The sequence below is a fragment of the Ovis canadensis genome, chromosome 9, assembly GCF_042477335.2.
Source record: "Ovis canadensis isolate MfBH-ARS-UI-01 breed Bighorn chromosome 9, ARS-UI_OviCan_v2, whole genome shotgun sequence".
Taxonomy (NCBI): Eukaryota; Metazoa; Chordata; class Mammalia; order Artiodactyla; family Bovidae; genus Ovis; species Ovis canadensis.
This window is the reverse complement of record NC_091253.1, coordinates 31,549,301-31,561,325: the sequence shown is the minus strand read 5'-3', so window position 1 is coordinate 31,561,325 and position 12,025 is coordinate 31,549,301. Positions and strand designations below refer to the sequence as shown.

Genomic DNA, 12,025 nt, shown 5'->3' with positions numbered 1-12,025 from the left:
CATCAGGGTCTTTTCCAATGAGTCAGTTCTTTGCATCAGGTGGCCAAAGTATTGGAGTTTCAGCTTCAGCATCAGTCCTTCCAATGAATATTCAGGACTGATTTCCTTCAGGAGGGACTGGTTTGATCTTGCAGTCCAAGGGACTCTCAGGATGCTTATATCATTTGGTCGAATTAAATAGATTTCATCCATAGTGTAGCCAATCTGCACGGTAGTCCTGCTGAGAAATGCCTTCACTTTGAGGTATGAGTTCTGTAAAACAAATTAGACTGCTTCTCTCTGAATTCTCTGTGTCTCAAATTCAGCGTGAAATGCTCACTCTCCAGCATAGGACACATGCCCACGTGTGTCTATACAGACATTGGTTTATTTGCACCTAAAGTACATATAGAGCTACAAATAATTTTCTTAATCCAAATAGTCACAGAACCTAAATATATGGGTATTCTAGAAAGAATCTCCACTTCTGCAAAAGATTTCAAAAGGGAGAAACGCACAGCAGATATTTTTCCCATGTTGGATCTCACTCCATCTGGGATACATTGGGCAGCCTCTGGAGGGAGGCTTAAATACCAGTGTCCGTGGGAAAGCAGGCTTGCATTCCCTCAAAATTCTTTAGCTTTTATACTTTCTGTCTCTGCTCCCTGCTTGAGATGATGCCACGTTCATGAAATGTGGCTGTTTCCTGCAGAGCAAAAGAGCTGACCTTGGGAGTTTTCACTGCCTTAGCATCCACGGCCGGTCCTGAATGCTGGCCTGAGAGCCTGTGATTTGCAATTGAAACAGGGAATCTTGTGAGAAGGAAGGAACTGTGGGGGTGAGAGCAGGCATGATTTGCGATCAAGGCCAGATTATAAAGCAGCACGTATTTCTTTCCATCCCAAGTTTCCACTTTGGGTTATAACTCACATGCCAGTGTGTGAACAACCAAGTTTTCACTCACTCTTTCCTTCTGTTCTCTCCACCCTTTGTCCTTCCTTTTTCTTTCTCTCTTTCACCCCTCCACTCCTTCCCTCCTTTCTTCCATCTCTCCCTCCTTCCTTTCTTCCTTCCCTCCTTCCCTCTCCCCATTCTTTCATTCACGTGTTGGTCTCCGGTCACGCACCAGGCACTGAGCTTGGGACATTACAGGCATCGTGTTATTTCTTCCTGACATCTTTGTGTTGTAGGGGCAGCTGCTGTTCCTTTCTAGGTGATGGGGAAATCGAGGGTCAAAAGAACTATGAGGTTTTTCTAAAGCAGCTGGTCCCTCACACAAACACAGGTCCGTTCATTGCTTCCTCCTCACCACGTGGACCCTCAGTGGCCTGGAGGTCATGAATGCACCTCACACCAGGGGGTCTCAGCCCCGCCACCGCTGACACCTGGGGCTGGATGACTGGATGACCTGCTGTCTCTATCATAGGTTGTTTAACAGCATCTCTGGCCTCCATCCTATGAGATACTAGGAGCTCAGACCTCTCCTCATTCCTTGTGACGACCCCAGAATATCTCCAGACATTGTCAAATGTTTCCTGGGGTCAAAACCACCTCCAGTTGAGCCACTGCATAGTACCAAACTCCTGAGGAATGGGTAAACTTCCGCCTGTCTGTTGGTTTGCCTCCTCTCCCACATTTATGTTCATCATAAATGTGTATTTTAGACAGACAGAGCTGCGGACCAAAAAGCTTTCTCTCTCCATCAGCTCACAGTGAATTGGAGCAAAGAAAACACACCTGTCGGAAATAAATAAGAGAGACTACACACACGTGTATGCACACACAGATACACACACACACAGAATCTCTTCACCAGTGTTGGTTTCCTCTGGGTGAGGCCCTAACACCTGTGGGAACCAGACACAGGCCGCCTGTCTTAAGCCCCTGAAAATAACGTTTGGCACTGAGCCTGAGCTAGTACTCATCTCACACGCTAGTAAAGTAATGCTCAAAATTCTCCAAGCCAGGCTTCAACAGTATGTGAACTGTGAACTTCCAGATGTTCAAGTTGGATTTAGAAAAGGCAGAGGAACCAGAAATCAAATTACCAACATCTGTTGGACCATTGAAAAAGCAAGAGAATTCCAGAAAAACATCTACTTCCGCTTAATTGACTATGCCAAAGCCATTCACTGTGTGGATCACAACAAACTCTCGAAAATTCTTGAAGAGATGGGAATACCAGACCACCTGACTTGCCTCTTGAGAACTCTGTATGCAGGTCAGGAAGCAACAGTTAGAACTGGACATCGAACAACAGACTGGTTCCAAATCAGGAAACGAGTACATCAAGACTGTATATTGTCACCCTGCTTATTTAACTTATATGCAGAGTACATCATGAGAAATGCTGGGCTGGATGAAGCAAAAGCTGGAATGAAGATTGCCAGGAGAAATATCAATAACTTCAGATATGCAGATATGCACCACCCTTATGGCAGAAAGCAAAGAAGAACTAAAGAGCCTCTTGATGAAAGTGAAAGAGGAGAGTGGCAAAGTTGGCTTAAAATTCAACATTCAGAAAACAAAGATCATGGCACCTGGTCCCATCACTTCATGGCAAATAGATGGGGAAATAGTGGAAACAGTTACAGACTTTATTTTGGGGGGTTCCAAAATCACTGCAGATGGTGACTGCAGCCATGAAATTAAAAGACGCTTACTCCTTAGAAGAAAAGTTATGACCAACCTAGATAGCATATTAAAAAGCAGAGACATTACTTTTCCAACAAAGGCCCGTCTAGTCAAAGCTATGGTTTTTCCAGTAGTCATGTATGGATGTGAGAGTTGGACTATAAAGAAAGCTGAACGCTGAAGAATTGATGCTTTTGAACTGTGGTGTTGGAGAAGACTCTTGAGAGGCCCTTGGACTGCAAGGAGATCAAACCAGTCCATCCTAAAGGAACTCAGTCCTGAATATTCATTGGAAGGACTGATGCTGAAGCTGAAACTCCAATACTCTGGCCACCTGATTCGAAGAACTGACTCATCTGAACAGACCCCAATGCTGGGAAAGATTGAGGGCAGGAGGAGAAGTGGGCAACAGAGAATGAGATGGTTGGATGGCATCACCAACTCCTTGGACATGAGTTTGAGTAAACTTCAGGTGTTGGTGATGGACAGGAAAGCCTGGCTAGCTGCAGTCCGTTGTGAAGAGATTGACAAGGGATTGTGAAGGGTCAGACAAGACTGAGTGACTGAACTGAACTAAACTGAGATGATAAAAGTATATTGACTCAATGAATGAATGTGAGGGAATACAGCAGAGGAGATAAGATAAGGCTACAGGGAGGCTGATAAGTGTCTGGAGATTAGCACTGCTGGGAGGGGCGGGAGGCCTATGGAGCACAGGGCAGGATGGCCGGCAGCACCAGCCTGACCTAAAGGACCAGGTGGGATCCAGACAGGCACAAAGGGAGGATGAGTGCTGCAGTCCAGGCCTGACCCTTGACCCCGTGTGAACCTCGGCCCCATGGGCAGAGCTGGGGCTCAGAAAAGTACAGCTTTGAATCTTACCTCATCACCTTGACGTCCTGACAGCTACCCACCCTCAGCCCCTAAAACCACTTCCTCACCAGTGAAATGTACTTACCGGGTCTGCAGTGCCTCAGTGATAGTTCTAAAATCCAAGCAGTCTTAAAGTCAGAAAAAAATATTTTTGTAAGTTTTTGGCAAACTCGTTTGGGGTCAAAATCTGGCCCAAAGTTGACCGAAGAAATGATATTGGGTATTCATCCCTCTTAGCTGGACCAGCCCATACATTTCCTCCCGGAAGTAATTGGCAGGTCCAATGTTGGGGCTCAAGTCCAGACTCCTCTGGAGGATTGGACCTTGCATGGTCTGGGCCCCTCTGTTCTTTTTAAAATCCGAGTAATCCAGAATTGTGATGACATCTGGTCCCAGGGAGCCGAGTCAGGGTTTGTGGGCCTGGGTGATCTCCTCGAAAAGAACTTGAGATGACAGAGCTGAGGGAAGGACTGCTCAGTGCCTGGGGAAGATCAGGTGTCTTTGTTGGGTTTCTTTTTTCTTTTTTTTTTCCACATTAGATACTAACATGACTAGACTTAAGTGATTGGGGCCTGAATGCATAACTAACATTATTTTTAAGTACAGAAAGCAATGTTTGGGCTTTTTGATTTGTTTCTTACAACATATCTAGAATACCCCTGAATAGAGCATGTGCTGTGCTCTCTTCCTTCCCCCGCCCCAGACATCCCTCTGCCCGGCTTTGGGACATCTCCACCTTCAGTGCCCATTGCCACCCATGGCCAGCTGCTGGGCAGGTCGCAGGCCATTCAAGTGGGCACTTCGTGGAAGCCAGTGGACCAGTTCCTGGGAGTTCCGTATGCTGCCCCGCCCCTGGGGGAGAAACGCTTCCGGGCCCCCGAGCACTTGAACTGGACTGGGTCCTGGGAAGCCACCAAGCCACGGTAAGGATGGAGTGGAATACATCTTGGGGGGGTGGGGTGGTGTGGTGTCCAGAGAAGCCTTCTCCCATTCTAAGCCTTCAAAGTGAGAGTTGATAGAATTTGAGCTGTGCGCTGGGGATACATTAGCTAAGATGACGTTGAGTGCTTTTACACATAAACCCCCACTTGTTGGTGACTTAACATTGTCTTGGTCCTGCCTCCTTTGGTGATGGAGGGGCTGGTGGGCTCTGCTCCATGCAGTGATGCGGGGACCCAGGCTGGCGTGTCTTCTTCAGGACAGATCTTCCAAGGTTCCTTCTAGCAACCTCCCTTGACTTCGCGTCCAGGAAAGAGAGGCTGTTAGGGCAGGGGAGGTTTCCTTGGGCCACGCCCATGGGCGGGGCACGTTCATCAAGTGCCCCAGCGTGGCAGTGGCCGGAACTCAACCTCCCAGCTACATCTGACCTCAGTGGGACTGAGAAATAAGCAGAGAAGGAAAAGCATAGGAGCTTATAATAATAATTAAAAAATAATAATAATGTAAAAGGCCCTTTCATTCCCCCAATAAGAATGATATTAAAAGGAGTTTTCAAAAATGGGAGAAAAATGGAATATCCTATTTTCCTTCCTCTGCTTTTCAGTTTTTCCCATTCCCTCCCATGCATGTACCACTGTAGATAGTTGACAGATGGGATACGATTTTGTTATTTTTCTGATGAAAGCACGTTCAGAGTTATCTGTGGAAGGAGCACCCGTGCCTGCCTCTCTCGCCCCATGGCCTTCCCCTCCCCAACTCTGTCCCGAGGACACAGCCACATTCTCCCTGTCCATCACTGCCCATGGCCAGTTGGTGGGCAGCTCTAGGAGCTCAGGACCAGACAGAGGGATGAGCAGGAGGCTCTGGGATATTCCAGGCGAGCAACAGGAAGACTTAAGCTAGCACAGTGGCAGAAGGATGCAGAAAGCCATGGAAGTCACCACTGGGAGACAAAAGAAACATATAAGCACTAATTAGAGAACTTCACTGGGTTAGGATCCACCCATTTGACAGGTGAGGGAACTGAGGCTTTTGAGTGAAGAGCAGTGAGAGCTCGGTCCATCAGAGCCCAGTACTAACCAGGCTTGGACAGGTAACCATCATGCTTGCTTCAGGTGTGTCCCAGATATGCATCTCAGCTCTTATGCAAGGAGATGTTTCACAGCACACCTGACTCTGTAGTGATGGAGAAAGCAAGTCGAGGCCCTTCATCCCAGCAGGTCTGCACACTGAAGCCTGCAGGGCCCCGGGGCCCAGGTGACACCCGTGTTCCTCTGCTCTATCTGGGCGGGCACCTTGTCCAGGGGACACTCCTCAGGCCCATGATAGAGAGACTGGCGGTCATCCTGCTCCTTCCAGCATTTACTCACCAATTCCATTAACCATTTCCTGAAGCTGCCTAATTGTTGGTGGGCTGCTGGGCCTTCAGAATTGGGCAATGGGTTCTGTTGCTGCTGCCGGACATGCAGGAGGGCTGCGTGTGTCCCTTTAATTGTTTTTCCTGAAAGTCACACGCCATCCATCTGTATCTGCAGGGCCAGGTGCTGGCAGCCAGGCATCAGGACGCCCACGCCTCCCGGGGTCAGCGAAGATTGCCTGTATCTCAACGTGTTTGTCCCGCAGAACATGGTGAGTTCGACCGCCCTTGCTATGTTTGCCGTGAAAGCTGCCCTGTTGGAAATCCCCGAATCCCGCACTGCCAGCATGGTCCACCCCATGCTCTCCGGGCTGGTTCTTGGCTCCCTGAGGCCTGAGGGGCTGAGCGCCAGCCTGGTTCCTCAAGGGCCTCCTCTCATCTCCTGCATGGGAGCATGGTGCATGGTTATCTGGGTTCATTTCTCTAAGAGATATTCATAAAGCACCAATGATGGGAGGATCTGTTCTCTGTGGGCTGTAGCTATGAACACAATAAAGTTGCTGTCCTCAAGGGGGGCTTTCATTACAGTGGGAGGAACAGAAATAGGCAGTTCAGTTCAGTCACTCAGTCGTGTCCGACTATTCGTGACCCCATGGACTGCAGCATGCCAGGCTTCCCTGTCCATCACCAACTCCCAGAGCATGCTTAAACTCATGTCCATCGAGTTGGTGATGCGATGCAACCATCTCATCCTCTGTCACCCCCTTTTCCTCCTGCCTTCAATCTTTCCCAGCATCAGGGTCTTTTCCAGTGAGTTGGCTCTTCACATCAGGTGGCCAAAGTACTGGAGCTTCAGCTTCAGTCCTTCCAGTGAATATTCATGGTTGACTCTGGTTAGGCCCTGGTTTGAAGCCTGTACCTGCCTAAGTGGCATCTAGGATCCTGATGCTGAGTTGAGTTTCCTGTTTGGGGGGAAGAGTCAGAACTCATGAGAGAAAACGGAACTGATGAGCCTTAGGAAACATGAGTCGTGTTGGCAGATCCCACGGTGCATGCGATGCACCTCCACTTCCTGGTCCCTGAGCCACCAGCAGCCAGAGGCAATGCACTTGGGAGATTTGAGCACAGCAAGCTGCTGAGTGAGATTTGGAACAAGGGCACCTGAACATGGAGGCTCCTCTGGGCTGCATCAATAGAAGCATAGAGCCTAGAGTGAGGAAGGTGATGGTGATGTCCAGGGCTGGCCAGATCATTCTGGAGATGTTGAATTAAGTCCTGGCTCCAAACCAGCCTGCCACTTACCACTGCCTCCCTGGCCTGCAGAAGGCAACTCACATTTTTTGTGCCCCAGTTTCCTGTTTTGAAAAGTAGGAAGAGAAATAGCATCAGCTTATGAGGTTCTTATGAGAATGGAATAAAACAAGTCATAGATACTAATTAACCAATGAACAGGTGATAAGAGACATTGGAAATGGCAGAGTGGGACAGAGACTACACCTAAAGCCTGGAGGAGACCATCACTTGGGCAGTGTAGGAGCCGGACAGTGTTGAACACACTGGAAAGAGCAGGGGCCGGGGGAGGGACCACCTCTGGAGGTCTGTGCCCGTCATCGGCTGGACACCTCACAGCATCCTTCCTTCTGATCCTCCTGACGCTTCTAAGAGGTATCATTCCCATTGGACAGATGAAAAGCCCAAGGCTCAGAGAGGTCAGATGACGTGCCTAAGGTCACTCAGCTAGTGAGTTATTACTGTAGATTTGGTCATTCGAGTCCCAGAGTTCACAGCTAGGGCCAGTGAGTGGTGACCAATGAGCATAACTTTTGCCATAATGTGAGCAAGAAGTTGACGACAGTACTTTACAGTTGATCTATGATGTCGTTGGTCTTCATACTGACTCTAGGAGGAAATGATAGGTATGTTTATTTCTATCTTCTCCCCCCTTTCCCACTTTAAAGGTGTAGAAACTGAGGCTAGGAGAGGCTTCGTGGCTTACTAAGAAATCACAGCTGGCCTGAGCAGAGGCTTGATCCCCATCTCCTGACTTCAAATCCAGGATCCCTTCCCCATCGGGGAGTTTCCAGTCAAAAGTAACTTTGCCATTTCTCTCTTGGGCTGCTCTGTTGCCCCTGCCTGGCCTTGGGGTAGGTGTGTTGACACATCCAGAGTGGTGTGTCGGCTCGGTCTGGCACCTACATGGCAAAGGTGTCATTCCCAAGCTCTGGAGGGGGAGGTGGCCACCTGCAGCCCGCTCATTTCTGCACCCCCTGCAGGCCCCCAATGCGTCTGTGCTGGTGTTCTTCCACAACACCGCGGAGGGCAAGGGCAGTGGGGACCAGCCGGCAGTGGACGGCTCCTTCCTGGCTGCTGTTGGCAACCTCATTGTGGTCACGGCCAGCTATCGAACGGGCATCTTTGGATTCCTGAGTTCTGGTGAGTTGCTGGGGTTGGTGGGGACCACTGACTCCCTGAGCCGAGTGTGTTCTTTGTGTGCGTTTAGTCCTTTCTTCCTAAAACCTCATCCCCTCCTGGCCCCTGGCCCTCCTCCAGCCCACTGAGTACAGCCAGTACCTTCATGAGACGCTCCAGCCATGCTGATGCCTGTAGGTCACAGTTGCCACTGATGGAAGTCACCACGTGTCTGAAGCCATTCCAAGTACCTTAAGTGTTTTGTCTCGTGATATTAATAACTCTGTGTGTGTGCTTGTGCATACTGAGACCCCAGAGGGCTAGATCCTTGCTCTGGCTCACATGGTCAGGAAAAAAGGCAGAGCCAGGATTCACCACCAGGGTCCACCTGCCCTGGAGACGCTAAGGGGTGGATAAGAGCTCTGGGGCCTTAAGAGAGCTGTTTCCTGGAGCAAGGGCTGCATAGACAATGATTTCCATCATCACCGTCAGCTTCTGGCCTGTCTCCTTTGCAGTCACAGACATCATCCCTTAGGTTACACCTTCTACCTTCCCACCAGCCCCCAGGGCAGAACTGAGGCTTGGACCAATCCCAGCATCATCCACTGATGATGTCTTTTCTTTCATCTCCACCCCAACCCCACTCCACCCAACCCCACCCAACCTCCAGTGGTAGAGCAGTTGTTTGTTAGGCAGCTGTGGTGGAGGGCAGAGCTGGGAATGGGAATTCCTGGTCTGGGAATCCGAAGAGCCAAGTGTTGTCTGTGTGACCTTGGACAAAACCCTCCCTTTCTCCAAGTGTCAGTTTTCTCCTCTGTAAAATAGGAGTAATTTTAACCCAACTTCCAAAGTCACTGTGAGACTCAAGCGAGCTGCTATGTGTGAAGGGGCTCCAGAGGCTGTGATGGGCTTTGCATGTCCTCAAGAACAGCACTGAGCATCATTTCTGTTCTTTGGGGGTCTCATTTAAGACCTAGGATGTCTTGTGTGATGGATATGGTTGGGCGGGTAGGAGGTAACGTGGCTGGAACCACGGCTTCTCCAGAGCCTGGGTGAGCAAGGCAGGCATCCAGCGTGAGCAGAACCCTGGGGTCTTGGGGGATAGGGCTGGGTAGATCACGTGGCTAGAGGCCTTGAGTGTCATAACGAAGACTTTAGGTTTGCACAGCAGACATGAAACGGGCAACAAGTTAAGGCAACATGTGACCAGTGCCGATGAGGGGAGTGTGGCTGATGAATCCATTCCAGGCTTTCCTTCAGGGAGGCAGTGGCGGCTGCTAGAGCACTGGACTCTTCTGCTGGATTTTCTTTCCTCTTTTTAAAAACACCACTGATGTCTCTTAAGTCAGGAGCTCCTTTCACTAAAGAGATGGTGAAACTCAGAAGCCAGCCTGCAGAACCTGCTTGTGTGGGGCTCAGAGCTTTTCCAAACAGAAGAGAATTTCCATATGCTACCTGTAGGTGAGGGGGCGGGCTTATGATTTCATGGGCTGTAATCTATGGAGAATTCCACGGGCTCCTGGGAAGGCAGCCCCATTTCTGGGAGCGGTGTTGGGGGAGGCAGAGAACACCCACCCCTTCTCACTCCTGGCTTGCCACACTGCCTGTTCCTCTGCTTAAAGCAACACTGTCAGCAAGAGAGAAAGAGAATAACGCTCACCCAGCGTCCGTGTCTCTACCAGATGTCTTTCCGAGATGACGTCATCCCAGTCTCCAGGTACCTCCATGAGGTCAGCACAGTGTGGCCATTTCACAGAGAAAAGCACGGGGCTCAGAGAGGTCAAGGGACTTTCTGCCTCACTTCTGAGTGTGCATGCTCAGTCACTCAGTTGTGTCCCCATCTCTGTAGCCCCATGGACTGTAGCCAGACAGGCTCCTCTGTCCATGGGAGTCTCCAGGCAAGAATACTGGAAGTCTGTTGCCATTTTCTACTCCAGGGGATCTTCCCGACCCGAGGGATTAAATCCACATCTTTAGCATCTACTGTGTTGGCAGGTGGATCCTCTACCAGCCCCCTTAGGCTCTTGGTGGCTCAAAGGGTAAAGAATATGCCTAGAATGCAGGAGACCCGGGGTCAGTCCCTCCGCATCTCATCCACCCCAGGCTGCTCGCCTCTCATGAGATTAAGCATCTGAAGGCAAACATCTGGAAGCTTGCTGGCACCTCCCAGGGTCTCCCAAGGGTTAACACCACTTCCTTTTCCCTGGCAGGGCCTCCGTAAGTGAGGGCTCTACTGCAGCCATGTCCGGGCCCTGCATCTGGCCAGCAGCAGCCCTGGCAGTTACTGAGTCATGCCGAGTTGCCACTTCATGTACTTTATCTCATGTGATGAATGCACGCGGCATCTGCTGTTGTAGCTCAGAGTGAAGATAATCCCCCGAGAGCGCCAGACTCCAGAGGCACATTAAGAAAGAGATGGGAGAGAGATGGGATCAGAAACTGATGTCAGCTCTGCGGCTGACTAGACAAACTCGTGTTCTCAGAGAGAAAAGCCCAAACTCAACAGTACTTAGAAGGAGCATGGTTCCTGGTGAAGAGCAGGTGGAAAGGAAGTGAAGGGGTCCCCCTGCCTGGATCTCACAGGCAGGACAGACCCCGCCAGCGTGGGGCACAGTGATTATCCTCCTCTCTCTGGCAAAGCAATGCAGTGAGGGGACCTGGGGCCAGGGGCCTGAGGAGTGGGTGGGTCATGACCCTCAGGCCTCCTGCAGGGTCTGGGAGCAGAGGAAGTGTGCTTTGGCCTGGGAGCCAGACTGAAGGCCAGGCCCCGTAATGTGCCCATCACCCCATCATCCCGGGAGCACTCAGAGCTTCCCCTTAGAGCCTCCCCTCTGAGGGGTCTGCTCCCCATTTTGATCAGAACAGGCCTGGAGTTCTGCTCCATCACCAGTGCAACTTCTGTTGCTGAAGACAACATAGACTCCACAAAGGGCATCTGTGAGATAAGAGCTGGACCTAAACCTGTTTTATTTTATTTAAGAAAAGACAAATAACTTCTAGAGTGCCTTATACCAGGCTCTGCATCATTCTATTCCTTTTACAAATCTTAACAAATTTAATCATCATAACAACCTGTTGAAGTTGGTACTATTATTATCCCATTTTACAGATGGAGAAAGTCAAGTCACATTAAATAACTCATCCAGGGCCCTGCTTAGCTTGTAGGGGATGGAGTAAGACCAGTGCCTGACTGGTCTGGCTCCATAACCCACCTGCAAAGCCCATGTACCATGATCCCTTTTATTGATAGCCATCAACAAGACCTGGGGGAGGAACTGCTGTGAGCCTAGCTGAGGAGCTTTACAAAGATAACTGAATAAATCAAATGAGCAAGCAAGAGTCATTTAGACCATGAGGGAACAACTGCATGCTTGCTGGTGTGTTTTGACCAGAGAGTGGGGAAAACAGAGCTGGAGGATTAGATCAGGGTGGGGTGAGGCAGTTGGAGAGGCGCATGATCACGTTGTCCAGAGATCTTCCCCTCACATCCTGGGCTCCCTCCTGGACTGTACATGCCTGGCCAGCAGAAAGCAGCCCTGTCCAGTTTCATGCCCCCAGCAGCACTGCTTGCTGCATATTTGTGGCGGGGCTGAGCCAGGTGAGACCAGAGCTCAGGCCTGAAGATGAAGAGAATGGAGCTCAGCCAAGACCAGACTGTAGGGTGATGAGCACAGGCGATGAGCAGACCCCGAGGTCTAGACTAGGATGGCTGTTGGAAAATGAAGGGAACGCAGACTGCTCAGATGGGCTGAAGTTAATCTTGCTGCTACTGCTTGGTCGCTTCAGTTTTGTCCGACTTTTTGAGACACCCCCCCACCCCCCATGAGACTTGTA

General features: G+C 50.1%; 1 protein-coding gene across 1 annotated transcript in view; it reads left to right on the top strand.

Moving 5' to 3' along the window:
• Positions 1–12,025, top strand: part of TG (thyroglobulin) — a 231,795-nt gene that overhangs the window by 115,192 nt on the left and 104,578 nt on the right. Inside the window, exons 38-40 of the mRNA XM_069599831.1 lie at positions 4,190–4,409; positions 5,961–6,054; positions 8,056–8,215. Coding sequence (XP_069455932.1) covers positions 4,190–4,409; positions 5,961–6,054; positions 8,056–8,215 — 474 coding nt within the window. The remainder of the gene's footprint in view (positions 1–4,189; positions 4,410–5,960; positions 6,055–8,055; positions 8,216–12,025) is intronic.